The following is an 11,842-nucleotide window of genomic DNA, read 5'->3' as shown; positions in this document are numbered from 1 at the left end:
AAAAAAAAAAAAAAAAAAAAAAAAAAAAAAAAAAAAAAAAAAAGAAGAAAAGAATTAAGGCATTCTGAAACCAGGACCCTGCTGTCCTTGTCTATGTCCTTCCAATCACCACAGAAGGTATAATTCTTTCTGGTGAATCCACAAATTAGTTTATACTGTCTATACTTTTCAAGCCACCCTACTTCAGTTCAAAACATGGCTAAAACCCAAATCACAACCGAACTCCACTAAATAGAGTTTTGCTGATGCATGTGAAGAAAAATTCCTCCGTCGGCATCAACAGGCTACAGATAGTCCTCAATTTCTGTTAATGACCTCTTCCCTCTGTCTGATTCAGTACAGCCCACTGGCTATGGAAATGACAACGCTCAGCAGGTGACAACAAAATCGTCAACAAACAGTGCTGAGATATGTCATTTTCTTCAAATACTTTCTCAGGAATTAAATGGCACACGATGGTATGCTTTGTTCTGCTCAGATCAAATATTTCTTTATTAAATGAAACTGCACACTCTTATATGTAGTTGCTATATAAAATGCAGGTTTAAGTGAACTGCTTCAAGCTTCAGTTACAAAACAAATTGATATTTCCCATACCTCCCCCAGTCTCCTTTTAACACCTAACTCCTTGGGCAGTCACTTGTAGGATGCTGTATATTTTGACATAACTCCAGACTGAAAACACTGCCCTTATGGATCCGTTCTGAGACTTTTACTGTAACTGGGACAAACTGGAGTATGCAATTCAGCACATTTCAGGTTTCCTGAATCTGGGAAATCTTCTTGCTATACACTCCAGCTAATGGACAGAGACATCCCTTTTAACAATGCTGTCTGTGCAACATTTAACCTTTTCGGATTCAAATCTAGCCTTTGTTTCTAGCTCTTTCTAGAAACATGAAATGTGTCAGGCTAACCTTCTTTATAACTAAAACTGGTGTAGAACTAGAACCATATCATAGCATTCACATGCTTAGACATTTACACATGTTTAAAGTGCAAAGGTGGCATCCAACAGTGAAAAGAAGTATACAGCATTAACATTTCTATTAAAGCATTCTCCTTCTTCCTTTTTGGCTTAAATACCTACTATTACTCAGAATCATTTAAACTTGAAAAAAATGCACAATTAAATTTCTAAAGTTCAAAATAAACATCTTTTCTAAATAAGTTTACACTTTTATTACAAGAGGATGATCTTCGGAGAAGATCATTAATCTACAAGCTGCATAAGGTGTCTGGTGACCAAACTTGAGCAGATTCCTATGTAGATTATGTACTTCGCTGCAGAAAGATAAAATATTGTATGTCCTTAAACCAGAAACAGAAACGGCTGCTGGAGACGCCTGAAATCTCTTGAAAAGGCACACTGCCAAGTTGACATACTAATCATTTCTCACTCAAGCCCTATGGCTCTTTTCACAACATATCAGCATTTACACTGCTGACCTGTTTCTGAACTGTGTTTGGTTGAGGTGTTCAACCAGTTAATAACTGGACATTTCATGTCATGCCAAATTGCTATTTCCAAGTAGATTGGGTTTCTCTCAGTTGTTTTCTAAATGTAACACATTCTCTTGCCTCAATCTATTTTTTAATTATTTTCATCTTAACTATACTCCAGATTACATTCTTTCACCTGTCCAGTGAGAAATTATATTTTTAGAAGGTTGTACTTCTATCTGTGTATACGCAGTCATTTCTTATACCACAAAGATGTCATTTTTGTTCAATTTATAAGGCATTTCAGCATCCAATTTATTACTGTGATCTCAATGTTTCTAAATGAATAATTTGAACCCTATATGATTGCCAGTTTTCTTAGATAAAAGATTTTCCTAGATAAAAGACGGTTGCATACCAAAAACTTTTGGTTTTAGATAGAGATGTAGATTTTTTACTTTTCTCCTTTAATTGTATTTAACTTCTGGATAGCAATTTGCTGTGAGAAATTGTTCCCCTTTTGATTTTGTATCTAAATGGTCAGAGTGCTATCTCAAGAAAGAAAAATATATGAGACAAACTGTATGACAAAGGTGAAGTTCAGACTGAAAATTTAAGTACACAAAGTACACTACTTGGGTATCATAGAAATTGTTCCCTTTTGGAAGGATTATGTGATCTCCAAACCTTTAATTCTGACCAGTTACATACTCATTCTGTCTCACTACATTACATACAGCTCTTTAAGCCAAGAGAAAGCTCAGGATCACTTTGCTGAGGTTTGATCTAAAACTATTTTAACTAATCTTCTAACTTCCACTTTATTTTGGCTACTAATGCATAATTTAACCTCTACTTCATTTCAATCAACTTTTTTTTCCCCCACATCATACAGATCTATGTTCCTCAGCATATCCGAAGTTTTGTGTTTTTTTTTTTGTTTCACATTTCCCTTTCTTGCCTGTCTTTGATATGTGCTAACACAGGCCAACTAGTAGTCTGTCTCTGTAAGCCAATATAAACTGCAAGAAATAGAACAGTCTCCTTCATTCTCGCAAAGCTCCTACAAAACGTCACCACTAGCAGCTTTGCACAGAAATCTCCAAGCCAGTAGAAGTCTTTTCTGCTACAACCTTTTTCAGCCTGGAAAAATCCTCCACCAGCACTGCTATCTGCTGCTTCCTTGCCTTTAGTCTTGTGTCAATATTTCTGTGCTGACCACTGTTATACAGAGATATAGAGATATAGAACCTCATTCTGTAATATTCAGAGCAACAGAAAATAGCAAATGAGAAGGTAAATCATCTCCCAACATTCTCTAGCACTCCAACCCATTCTTGTCTATTTTCCACTTTTTTTCATCCTCTTGTCAAGGTGAGGAAATAATAGTTTAAGCATTGATAGAAATTGGATCTACACTCAGTTATGGCCCAGCCAGACAAAGAGCTACATCTAAACAATGTCAGCTTGTACTGTTTATGCCTATATAAAACATTCCAAAGTTTTACAAAACTCAAAAATTTGTGTGGTATTTTCTTGTTCTACTTTGATAATTCATATAGTTTGGCCAATTTTAATTTGTAGCAGTAAGTTTGCAGTGTGTAAGTATTAATACTTACTTTCAATACAGAAAATATCTTCTCTTTCTCCATGACACTATTAACTATCATTGAGCCACAGAATGGCTTGGGTTGGAAGGGACTTTTAAGATAATTCAGCTAAACTTCCCTCCCTCCCCCCCCACTATAGGCAGGGATACCTCCCTCTAGACCAGGTTGCTCAAAGCTCCATCCAGCCTGGCTTGAATGCTTCCAGGGAGGAGGCATTCACAACCTCACTGGACAACCGATTCCAGGGTCTCACCACCTCACAGTAAAGACTTTCTCCCTAATATCTAGTCTGAATCAACCCTCTTCAGTTTAAAACCATTTCCCCTTGACCTGTCATTACATGCCCTTCTAAGAAGTCCCTCCCCAGCTTTCCTGTAGGCCCCCTTTAGGTACTGGAAGGCCGCTATAAGGTCTTCTCAGTCTTCTCTTCTCCAGCTGAAGAGCCCCAGCTCTCTTAGTCTGTCCTCACAGAGGAGGTGCTCCAGCCCTCTGATAATCTTCGCAGCCCTCCTCTGGACCTGCTCCAACAAATCCATGTCCTCTTGTGTTGGGGGCTCCAGAATAGGACACAATACTCCAGGTGGGGTCTCACGAGAGAAGAGCAGAGTGGCAGAATCAGCTCCCTCAACCTGCTAGTCACACTTCTATTGATACACAATTCTTGTACTGCATCCATAATTGCTCATTACTGCAAAACTGTAAATAACTTCCCCTGTTCATTTTGTGCTTTGCCTTAAGAAAAACCTCACAGGGATTTCACAGATGCTGCATGCTGAACATTCATATTTACAATGCATGAAAATCTTTACTCACATGCACTGTGGTAAGCTGTCTCTAGGAGAAAATGAATAGTGGCACTGTCTTGTTATGTTCAATGTAGTAGTTATAGGTAAATCGAAACATCTTCCAAACATGACTAAATATTGTAGCGAAGATGCATAGTGAATTCTTTCTACATTTTGTCTATGTCAAGCTTGATAGAATAACATTGTCCTTCAAAGAGAGTCACAGCTGCAAAACTAATAACTAAGTACAAGACCCACATGAACAACAGAGAATAAATTCTGATATGGAAGTTTCTTTCAAATTGTGTATTTGCTTCTCTACCTCTTGTATTTGGAAACACCAATACATAAACTGCCTTAAGTGCATAATCACAAGAAAGTGGAAACATCCAGTGCTTCATCACCATCATTATAAAGAATTTCTTCCTTACATCTAATCAAAATCTACCCTCAATTATTAATAAAAACAGTATATTTTAAAACAAAACAAAAGTTGTTGAATGACATTTTTCATTTGCTCACAAGACTGGCAATGTATCAGGCTTCTTACATTCATAGGCCATGTGTGGTTAGTTTTCTTGTTTATCTTATGTACAGAAAAGCTAATATAATACATCAATTGATTTATTAGCCTGTGGTTTCTCCAACACGGGACTGCCCTTCACATTCATGGAGAGCCTGGGACCATTGTATGGAATAAAGCCAAACCACACCATTTGCACCATACGTGGCTTTCAGGGAGTTCAGATGGTGCTCCCATTCTAGATTTGCCTTACGTGATCAAGTCTATGCTGATAATGAGGCTGCTGCAATGTGAATAGGACCTAATAGCACTTGAACATTCTACAGATGACTTGGCTCAGGTATCTTAGTACAACTGCACATCCAGTACAGGTATCCTTTCTGAATTATGAGCAGCGCTACACTCCTGGATCCCTAAAGTATGTGGTTTCTTTCTTGTGGCTTGTAACTATGCCATCCGCTTGCAAAACAACCATGCATAAACTTCTGGTAGGAATCTCTATCACAATGGTTACTAATAATAGTGCTCACCACTCAACATCTGAAAAAAAAAAAAAAGTTTTCTGCACTCCAGCACTTCAGCATCTTGTTGCTTTAAAGATTTCTTCAGACAAAAGTAAGTAGATGGGAAGAGAGAACATGGTGCATGCAATTAAGGCAACTAATGTCTAAGTTATTGTCTATGGTAATATAACCCTATATGGAAGTGTTACAGTTTTTTAACAGTAGAATAGGTGTTGAAGCAAAGAATGCAATTACAAAAGTTATCACTCCTGTATGCAGGAATACATAATGTACCACTCACTGCAGTTCAGATACACAGTTCAATTAATATTACTAATACCCTCCTTCTATCCTTTTCTGACTTTAAAAGCTATTCCATTGTGTTTAATTCCAAATATTTATTCCTTAAGATGAAGTATTTATAACGAAGAAATATCTTTTATAAATATTGAATTTTATTTGAAAATACAGCACATTTTACTTCTAGTTGTTTTACAGTTCAAACTGTAAGGTGCATTCTTTTTTGTTCAAGAATTTTAAAAGCAACTAATTTAAATATGCAAAATTATCTTGAGTTGTTCATACGTGAACTTAAAAGCCATGCAACACAGGAAAATTAAGTAATTATGCCTCCAAGTTATTTACTGCAATTAAGCTCATTTATCATATGCAAATTAGTGCAAACTGGTCTCATTAGTTACTAAATTACTCAATATGAGCTGAACAATGTAGCACTCCAGTTTGTAATGAAAAATCCCTGTAGAGGCAAGCAGTATCAATTAAGCTAATTTGCATATGCAAATATATTCACTAACTTTCCCTTTTCTCTATATTTAGTTCTACATTTCCTGATCATTCCTGATTATGTGAAAAATATGGGGTTATTGACCCTTTTCCACACCTCTTCAGTAGCAATGAAGTTACAGAAAAAATTCAGGGGCCTTATATAAACCAATAATTTTCATTTTTACAACCAGTTTCAATCAAATTTTTGAATAGCAGGGGGAGGAAGTAATACTTTTTTACTACATTTATTTAATAAATGCTGATACATACGTAAAAATGTAAAACCGAAAATGTATCAAAGTCTATTTTCACTATAACACCACTATTCTGAAGAAGATAAACGCAGGCTAACCAAAGCACGCAATCTGACAAACCAAAAATTTTACCAAAAAATAATTAACATATTGCCATTACCTTCCCCCTTCCCCCTTCTTCCCCCCTTATTACAAACATTTCTCTTTTTTCTATTCAGGTGATTTTGCTTGGAAATGCTTAAAAAGTATTCTGCCCTGACTTTGAAGATACTTGTATGACAACATGTAGGTATTCATGTTTTGGGTTGGTTTTTTTTTTTTTCTGTAAACACATGGTGGATAGTTTCCTTGTCTGTAAACCTACCACAGGAATCTGTTCAGTATGACATATAATTGTAATTGGCTATGGCTAGGAATTTTCTGACACAGCTGAGACTTCTTGCTTGTAGAAGTCAGATGTAAAATATTACAAGATGCACCACCATTTCTATTTTAAAATCATCATAAATAAATTACATCCACCTTTATAAGCATGCTTCTCATGTTTGTCAATAAATTTTGAAGTATCAAAATATTAGGAGGATTAGAGAGGCTCCTTAATTTCTCAGCTTACACTTAACCCAGTCTTCAAAATATTAATAGCAAAAGGGATTAAACAAGCTATAGGTTCAACTTCCTCAGATAGCAGACTCCAAAAAAACAGAGGTAGTCAAAAGGTATAATTATTCTACAAGGCAGTTTACTTCACTTGCAAACAATACATATCATAATGCTGCTTTGCGAATCGTTTCTATAAGCAGCAAATTAAACAAGAACTTGTTAGAATAGCACTACATTGCAGAGTCCATCTAGTTGTTGTTATTTTATCTTCTATCTTCCTGAGATTATTTTTCTACCTGTAATGCCTCAAGGCAATTATTCAAAGTTCAGATCCTTTTAAATTGCTGCATTTGAACACAAGACCTAAATTTTCCTTCAAAGTGCTGACTACTCTACTACATAAGAGCAGATTTTGACACACCATGATAAACTTGTGATATTATTAATTCATTTTGTCCTGTATCCATCACCAACAGTCTATTATCTTTTAAATGTCAGAGTGTAAGTTTCTATTATCAATTGGGAGATTAATGGGAGTAATTTGATAAAAGGCACCACCCTCTCTGCAAAGGCAACACCTCAACAGATAATCAGTAAGATGTTGATGGTAATTTTGAATTCTTGAAATATTGAAAATTCTCAGTCTATTTGTTACAGATAAAAGTGCAACATAGATTACTTACAAGCACTATGATAAAGTTATATCCAAAAAACGCCCTAATTTATTAGGTATAAGTAGAAAAAATAAAAACAATAGTGGAATATTTTTTAAACGAGTTTAAACAAGTAATAAAAACACTATATATTCTTAAATACACAATCAGTGAAAAATTGAAATGTCCAGTAGGTTTCAAGGTGGACAACTTAGTTTTTTTCTTATAACTGAATTATTCATACAGTGTCAAACCTAGTACCTAACAAGTATAAATAAATCACTCCCAATGAGAGTTTATCTAGATACTTGTTATAATTTATATTGTAATAAGCATACATCTAGGATATATAGTGCATGTCCACATACTCAAAACACAAATGACACAAATTGGAATATCATGAAACCCACATTTATTTATTCTTTTTTTTTTCTACATTTACAAGACAACTTAACAGCACTTCTGTCTAACATTCAAACAGTGCTGCAGATGCTGGTGCATATCTTTGGTACCATATCTGTAATACAAATATTTGTTACAGAATCAAGAACTTGAACTATGTCTCTGCCAAGGATGTACAAGTAAGTAAATAACTTCATTCATGATTTTTGCTCCAAAGATAAATTCATTCTAGTGGTTAATTTCATGTTTTCCTAAAATTATCTTTGTTGCCATTCAGCATTTAGTTACTTTAAAAAGATGTAAAAAATCTGACATATTCTGCAGTGCTTTTGGATGCCACAGCTGAAGTAACACAGAGAGAGATAGCTCTCAATCATTTCAAATTAAGTGGAATATTTCTCATGATAATATCCTAATTTACCTCTCAAAAGATAATACACCAAGCAATATATTTGCATAGAGAAGCTGTGTACATTCCTAAATAAGTGCAGTTATTCAATGCTGTAGTTAGAAAAGGCTACATCTAAAGGGTGTTTTTTTAATTTCTATAGTGCTGTGTTTTTGCCTTGCTGACAGAACACTTCACATTCTTAACTGCTTCTGCTTCACTTTTGATTATTGCAAAGTAAGAAGGGTTGTACTAATCCTGACAAAACAAAACATGCACAAGAACATCTCCATCAGGTTACTAGTGTTTTGTTTTTTTTTTTTTCAGAGTAATCCTCCTGGAATATAGTTACTTGAACAGTGTGACTAAATTCTTTGACAAATATCTCATTAGTTTTTATCTCATAGCTAAGGAAACCAAAGAGGCATGCTGCTGTTCATTTTTCCTCTTTACAGATTGCTGCAGATTTGTGATATATAATCATGACAAATGTGATATCAAAGAGGAAAGCAGTGCTCATAAAACAAAGTGGGGGAAAAACACCCTAAATTTGTACATGACACACAAGGAAAATGAAATAAACAACAAAAAATACTGTTTTATGCACACACACAAAAACATAGAGTCATTCTGCAAGCAGACATGTACTGCACAGTTGAAAATAACATTTATCTACACAATACATGCCCTCCCTCTCCTTAAAACTGTCCCAAGCATGGGTTTTTCTAAAAAGAAAGAAATATGACTTTTTATAAATATTGACACCAACAGTTTTCAAATTATGGGCAGAAATAGGATTGACTAGCTATTTTGACTTTGTCATGGAAAAGCCTTTTTTTTCTTTTTTCTTTTTTTTTTTACCTGTAAAATATGACTTCCCAAATGAGATTCAAATACTTCAATGGCAAGGGCACTGGGACTTCTCCTGCGTTGGGCACCTATAACTGAATAAAAAACAGTTATGTTGCAAGGTCTGCAAATTCATTTCTAATCCCTGATCACAGTATTTCACATTATTGAAATATGTTTTGCACTTTAAATACCAGTGTTAATTTAAAATTTATCTTGCACACAGTAAGTATAACTAGTACATAATTTTCAGTGACAGATTTTGAGGATAAAAGGATTCTTTTTGAAAACAAAGAAGGAAAGAAAAAAAAAAACATGAAATAAACACCTATTTAAATGTACAAGAAGTCTGAAAATGAATAGTTTACTCAAATAGCCCCTGTGGAAGGTTTCTTGTACATATGCTATGACAGCACACAGAAATTACTGAAAAATACTACTGAAAAAAATGCTAACTGTAAATCTAATGAGAACTAAATATTACTTAGGAGTTAAGAAGATACGAGAGAGATTTATCTGAAATGAAGTAAACACCATGTTAAAAAGTCAACACTTGGTAACAGCTGTCTTATCATCACATCTGAGTTGTCAAGCATTCTCCAAAGTTCAGGTATGGTATTATTTACAACAAGTACTGTAGTGTTCCAGATATCCATGTTAACTGCTAGAAAAGATACTTGAAACTAGTTTCTACTCTAAAAGATAGAGTGATAGATGGTTGTGTTTTAAAGGCACGCATAACTACACAAGCTGGGAAATCATAAAACTAATCTTTTGTGAAACTCTTCATGCCAGTAGCATAAAGCCAGAAATCAATTCTGAGTAGAGGCAAAAATAAGCATCTACTACTGCAAACTGAGGTTTCTTCTTAGGTCCAATCTATATTTGTCACTTGAGCAGAGAAGAGGACAAAGGGCTGCAGGAAGTTGTCCTTTTTCTGTCTTTGTGACAAAGTCAGGCATATCCATAACAAACAGAAGAGGTCACGTTTTGAAGCGTGTAAAACATTTACATCCAAAAACAGTGATGGTCTAAGCCTCTGCAACCTCTTTACAACACATGCTAAGAAAAAGAAAATGCCAAGCGATTCACTGAAACAAGCAGAATGGATAAATGCTGTTACTGAAGACCTAAGCTAACATTCCTGAAAACAAAATACAGAGTAACATTTTTTTAGCCCTCTATGATACTGTCTGCCAAATGTTATCAGTAAGATATATGCCAAGTAATGATAGTCATATTGACCTAAGAATGTAATATCTTTCCTTATTGATGCTTCGTGTAATTTCCTTGCAGGAAATTCTAAGCTATTTATACTGAGCAAACAGGTGGCTTCATCGCAAACAGATTCAGGCAATAGCTCATAATTACAAATGGTGACTGCTGTAGACCCAGTATTTTTTTTAAATCCTTTTCTCAGGACATATTCAAGGATACTGATGGTAGCAACATATGAAAATAAGCTTTCTTCAAAACTTCTGCTTTGCAGCGCAACTGAAGTTGGTAATACACTTATATGTTGCAGGGATTTTTCAGCTTTAGTCAGTATAGTCGCTGACCAGACACATCAGCATAATATTCTTCTTTTTCTAGTTTTAAGTATTCACTTATTCACTCCTATATTTTTCCATATGTATCTTCTGATCCTAAATAATTTTGCTTCTTTTCACACTGTCTCATCTTTTCCATAGTTATAATGGCGCCTGCTTTTTACTGTAATGCCTGTTTCATGAAAAATAGTCAGAGCACATCAAATTTTCTAGCAACTAAGGCTTTTAAAAAATTATTTTTGCAGACACAGACTTAAAGATGAGCCTTCTTTCCTCCTTAATAAGCCTCCAGACATATTATCAAAGGCTTGCATGCACAGGAGTTGTAACTCTTATTTCTAACAGAAGCTTTAGGTTTAGTTACGGGACTAAACAAAATATATGGCATTGTAAAGATTATCAGTGTCCCCATTGTTATGAACTGGCTCTGCAAGCTTTTTATTTAATGTAATTTCATTTATAATCAGCTGATAACAAAAAAGAAATTCTCAGTTCTGGACTGTCAGGCATTGCTTCACAGTAGTCTCCATAGGAGCATTACAATAAGCAAAAACAACCTCTGAAAGAACAGCTAACTGTGCTCAAATCCTTTAGGTCTTTTCATTCTTCCATCTAGACTGTGTTATGGTTTCCACACATTTTCTGAACACATCTCCACTTGCAATTTGTCTCCCATTTCATTTTCTGTTTCCTGCACTATATCACTCCTTTACAATCCACTGCCTTTTAAAGTGTATCCATTACATACAGAATATTGCTTCCAGTTCTATGTTAATTGCATTTTTTTGCATGAGAGTATAATAACTTGAATAAAAAGCATGAAGACTGTATAACACATTAAAACAGTATCTTAACTTTGAATTATATTTGCAAGTAAGTTGTCTGTTCCTTGTACTTGGGATGCTCTGAGTTCTACAGCTCAAATAAAACCACTTCAAGGTCAGTGAGTTAAATAGTAAGCACAAGAGAGCTGGATCTCAGCTTTAACATTTGTCAGTTAACTCCTCAATTAATGTCTGTATCCTAGTAGCTGGTATACATGTACACAAACATCTTTCAATACTTTCAAGCCATTCAGATCATTGACATTTTTATAGCAGTAGAACCTCTTGATTTACATGTCTTGCACTTGCTCAGGCTTTGTGGGGTTATAATGACAGTTCCTAATTTTACAGCCAGCATAAATACATTAAGCAGAAAACCATTATGCTTCTGGTAGCCATACTGCAATTCTTTTTTTGGAAACCAAATAGATGTTAAATATGCACTTCATGTATTGCATTCATTTCCTAACTATCATCCTTCATATTTTGAGGACTGAGACAAGAATACTGAGATAAATCTAGAATAAGGAAAAAAAACGTATTTTCTTTCATTGTTTGACTTCATTGCCTAATTTATTTTTTTTTTTTTTTACTTATTTAAGCTTCAAAGATTTCTTGATATCTGTATCAGAAAAATACCACTTTGAGTATACAAGTGCATGTTGCATTGAT

At 34.7% G+C, this 11,842-nt stretch overlaps 1 protein-coding gene across 1 annotated transcript in view; it reads right to left on the bottom strand.

Annotated features, from left to right (window-relative positions):
* NPAS3 (neuronal PAS domain protein 3) overlaps window positions 1-11,842 on the bottom strand; it is a 596,576-nt gene that overhangs the window by 294,309 nt on the left and 290,425 nt on the right. The window contains exon 3 of the mRNA XM_042871090.1: window positions 8,809-8,891. Coding sequence (XP_042727024.1) covers window positions 8,809-8,891 — 83 coding nt within the window. The remainder of the gene's footprint in view (window positions 1-8,808; window positions 8,892-11,842) is intronic.

Source organism: Lagopus leucura, unplaced genomic scaffold (assembly GCF_019238085.1).
Source record: "Lagopus leucura isolate 7727_CA_CO unplaced genomic scaffold, USGS_WTPT01 Super-Scaffold_1, whole genome shotgun sequence".
Classification (NCBI taxonomy): Eukaryota; Metazoa; Chordata; class Aves; order Galliformes; family Phasianidae; genus Lagopus; species Lagopus leucura.
The sequence above is the reverse complement of the archived record's forward strand: the minus strand, read 5'-3'. Positions and strand labels throughout refer to the sequence as shown.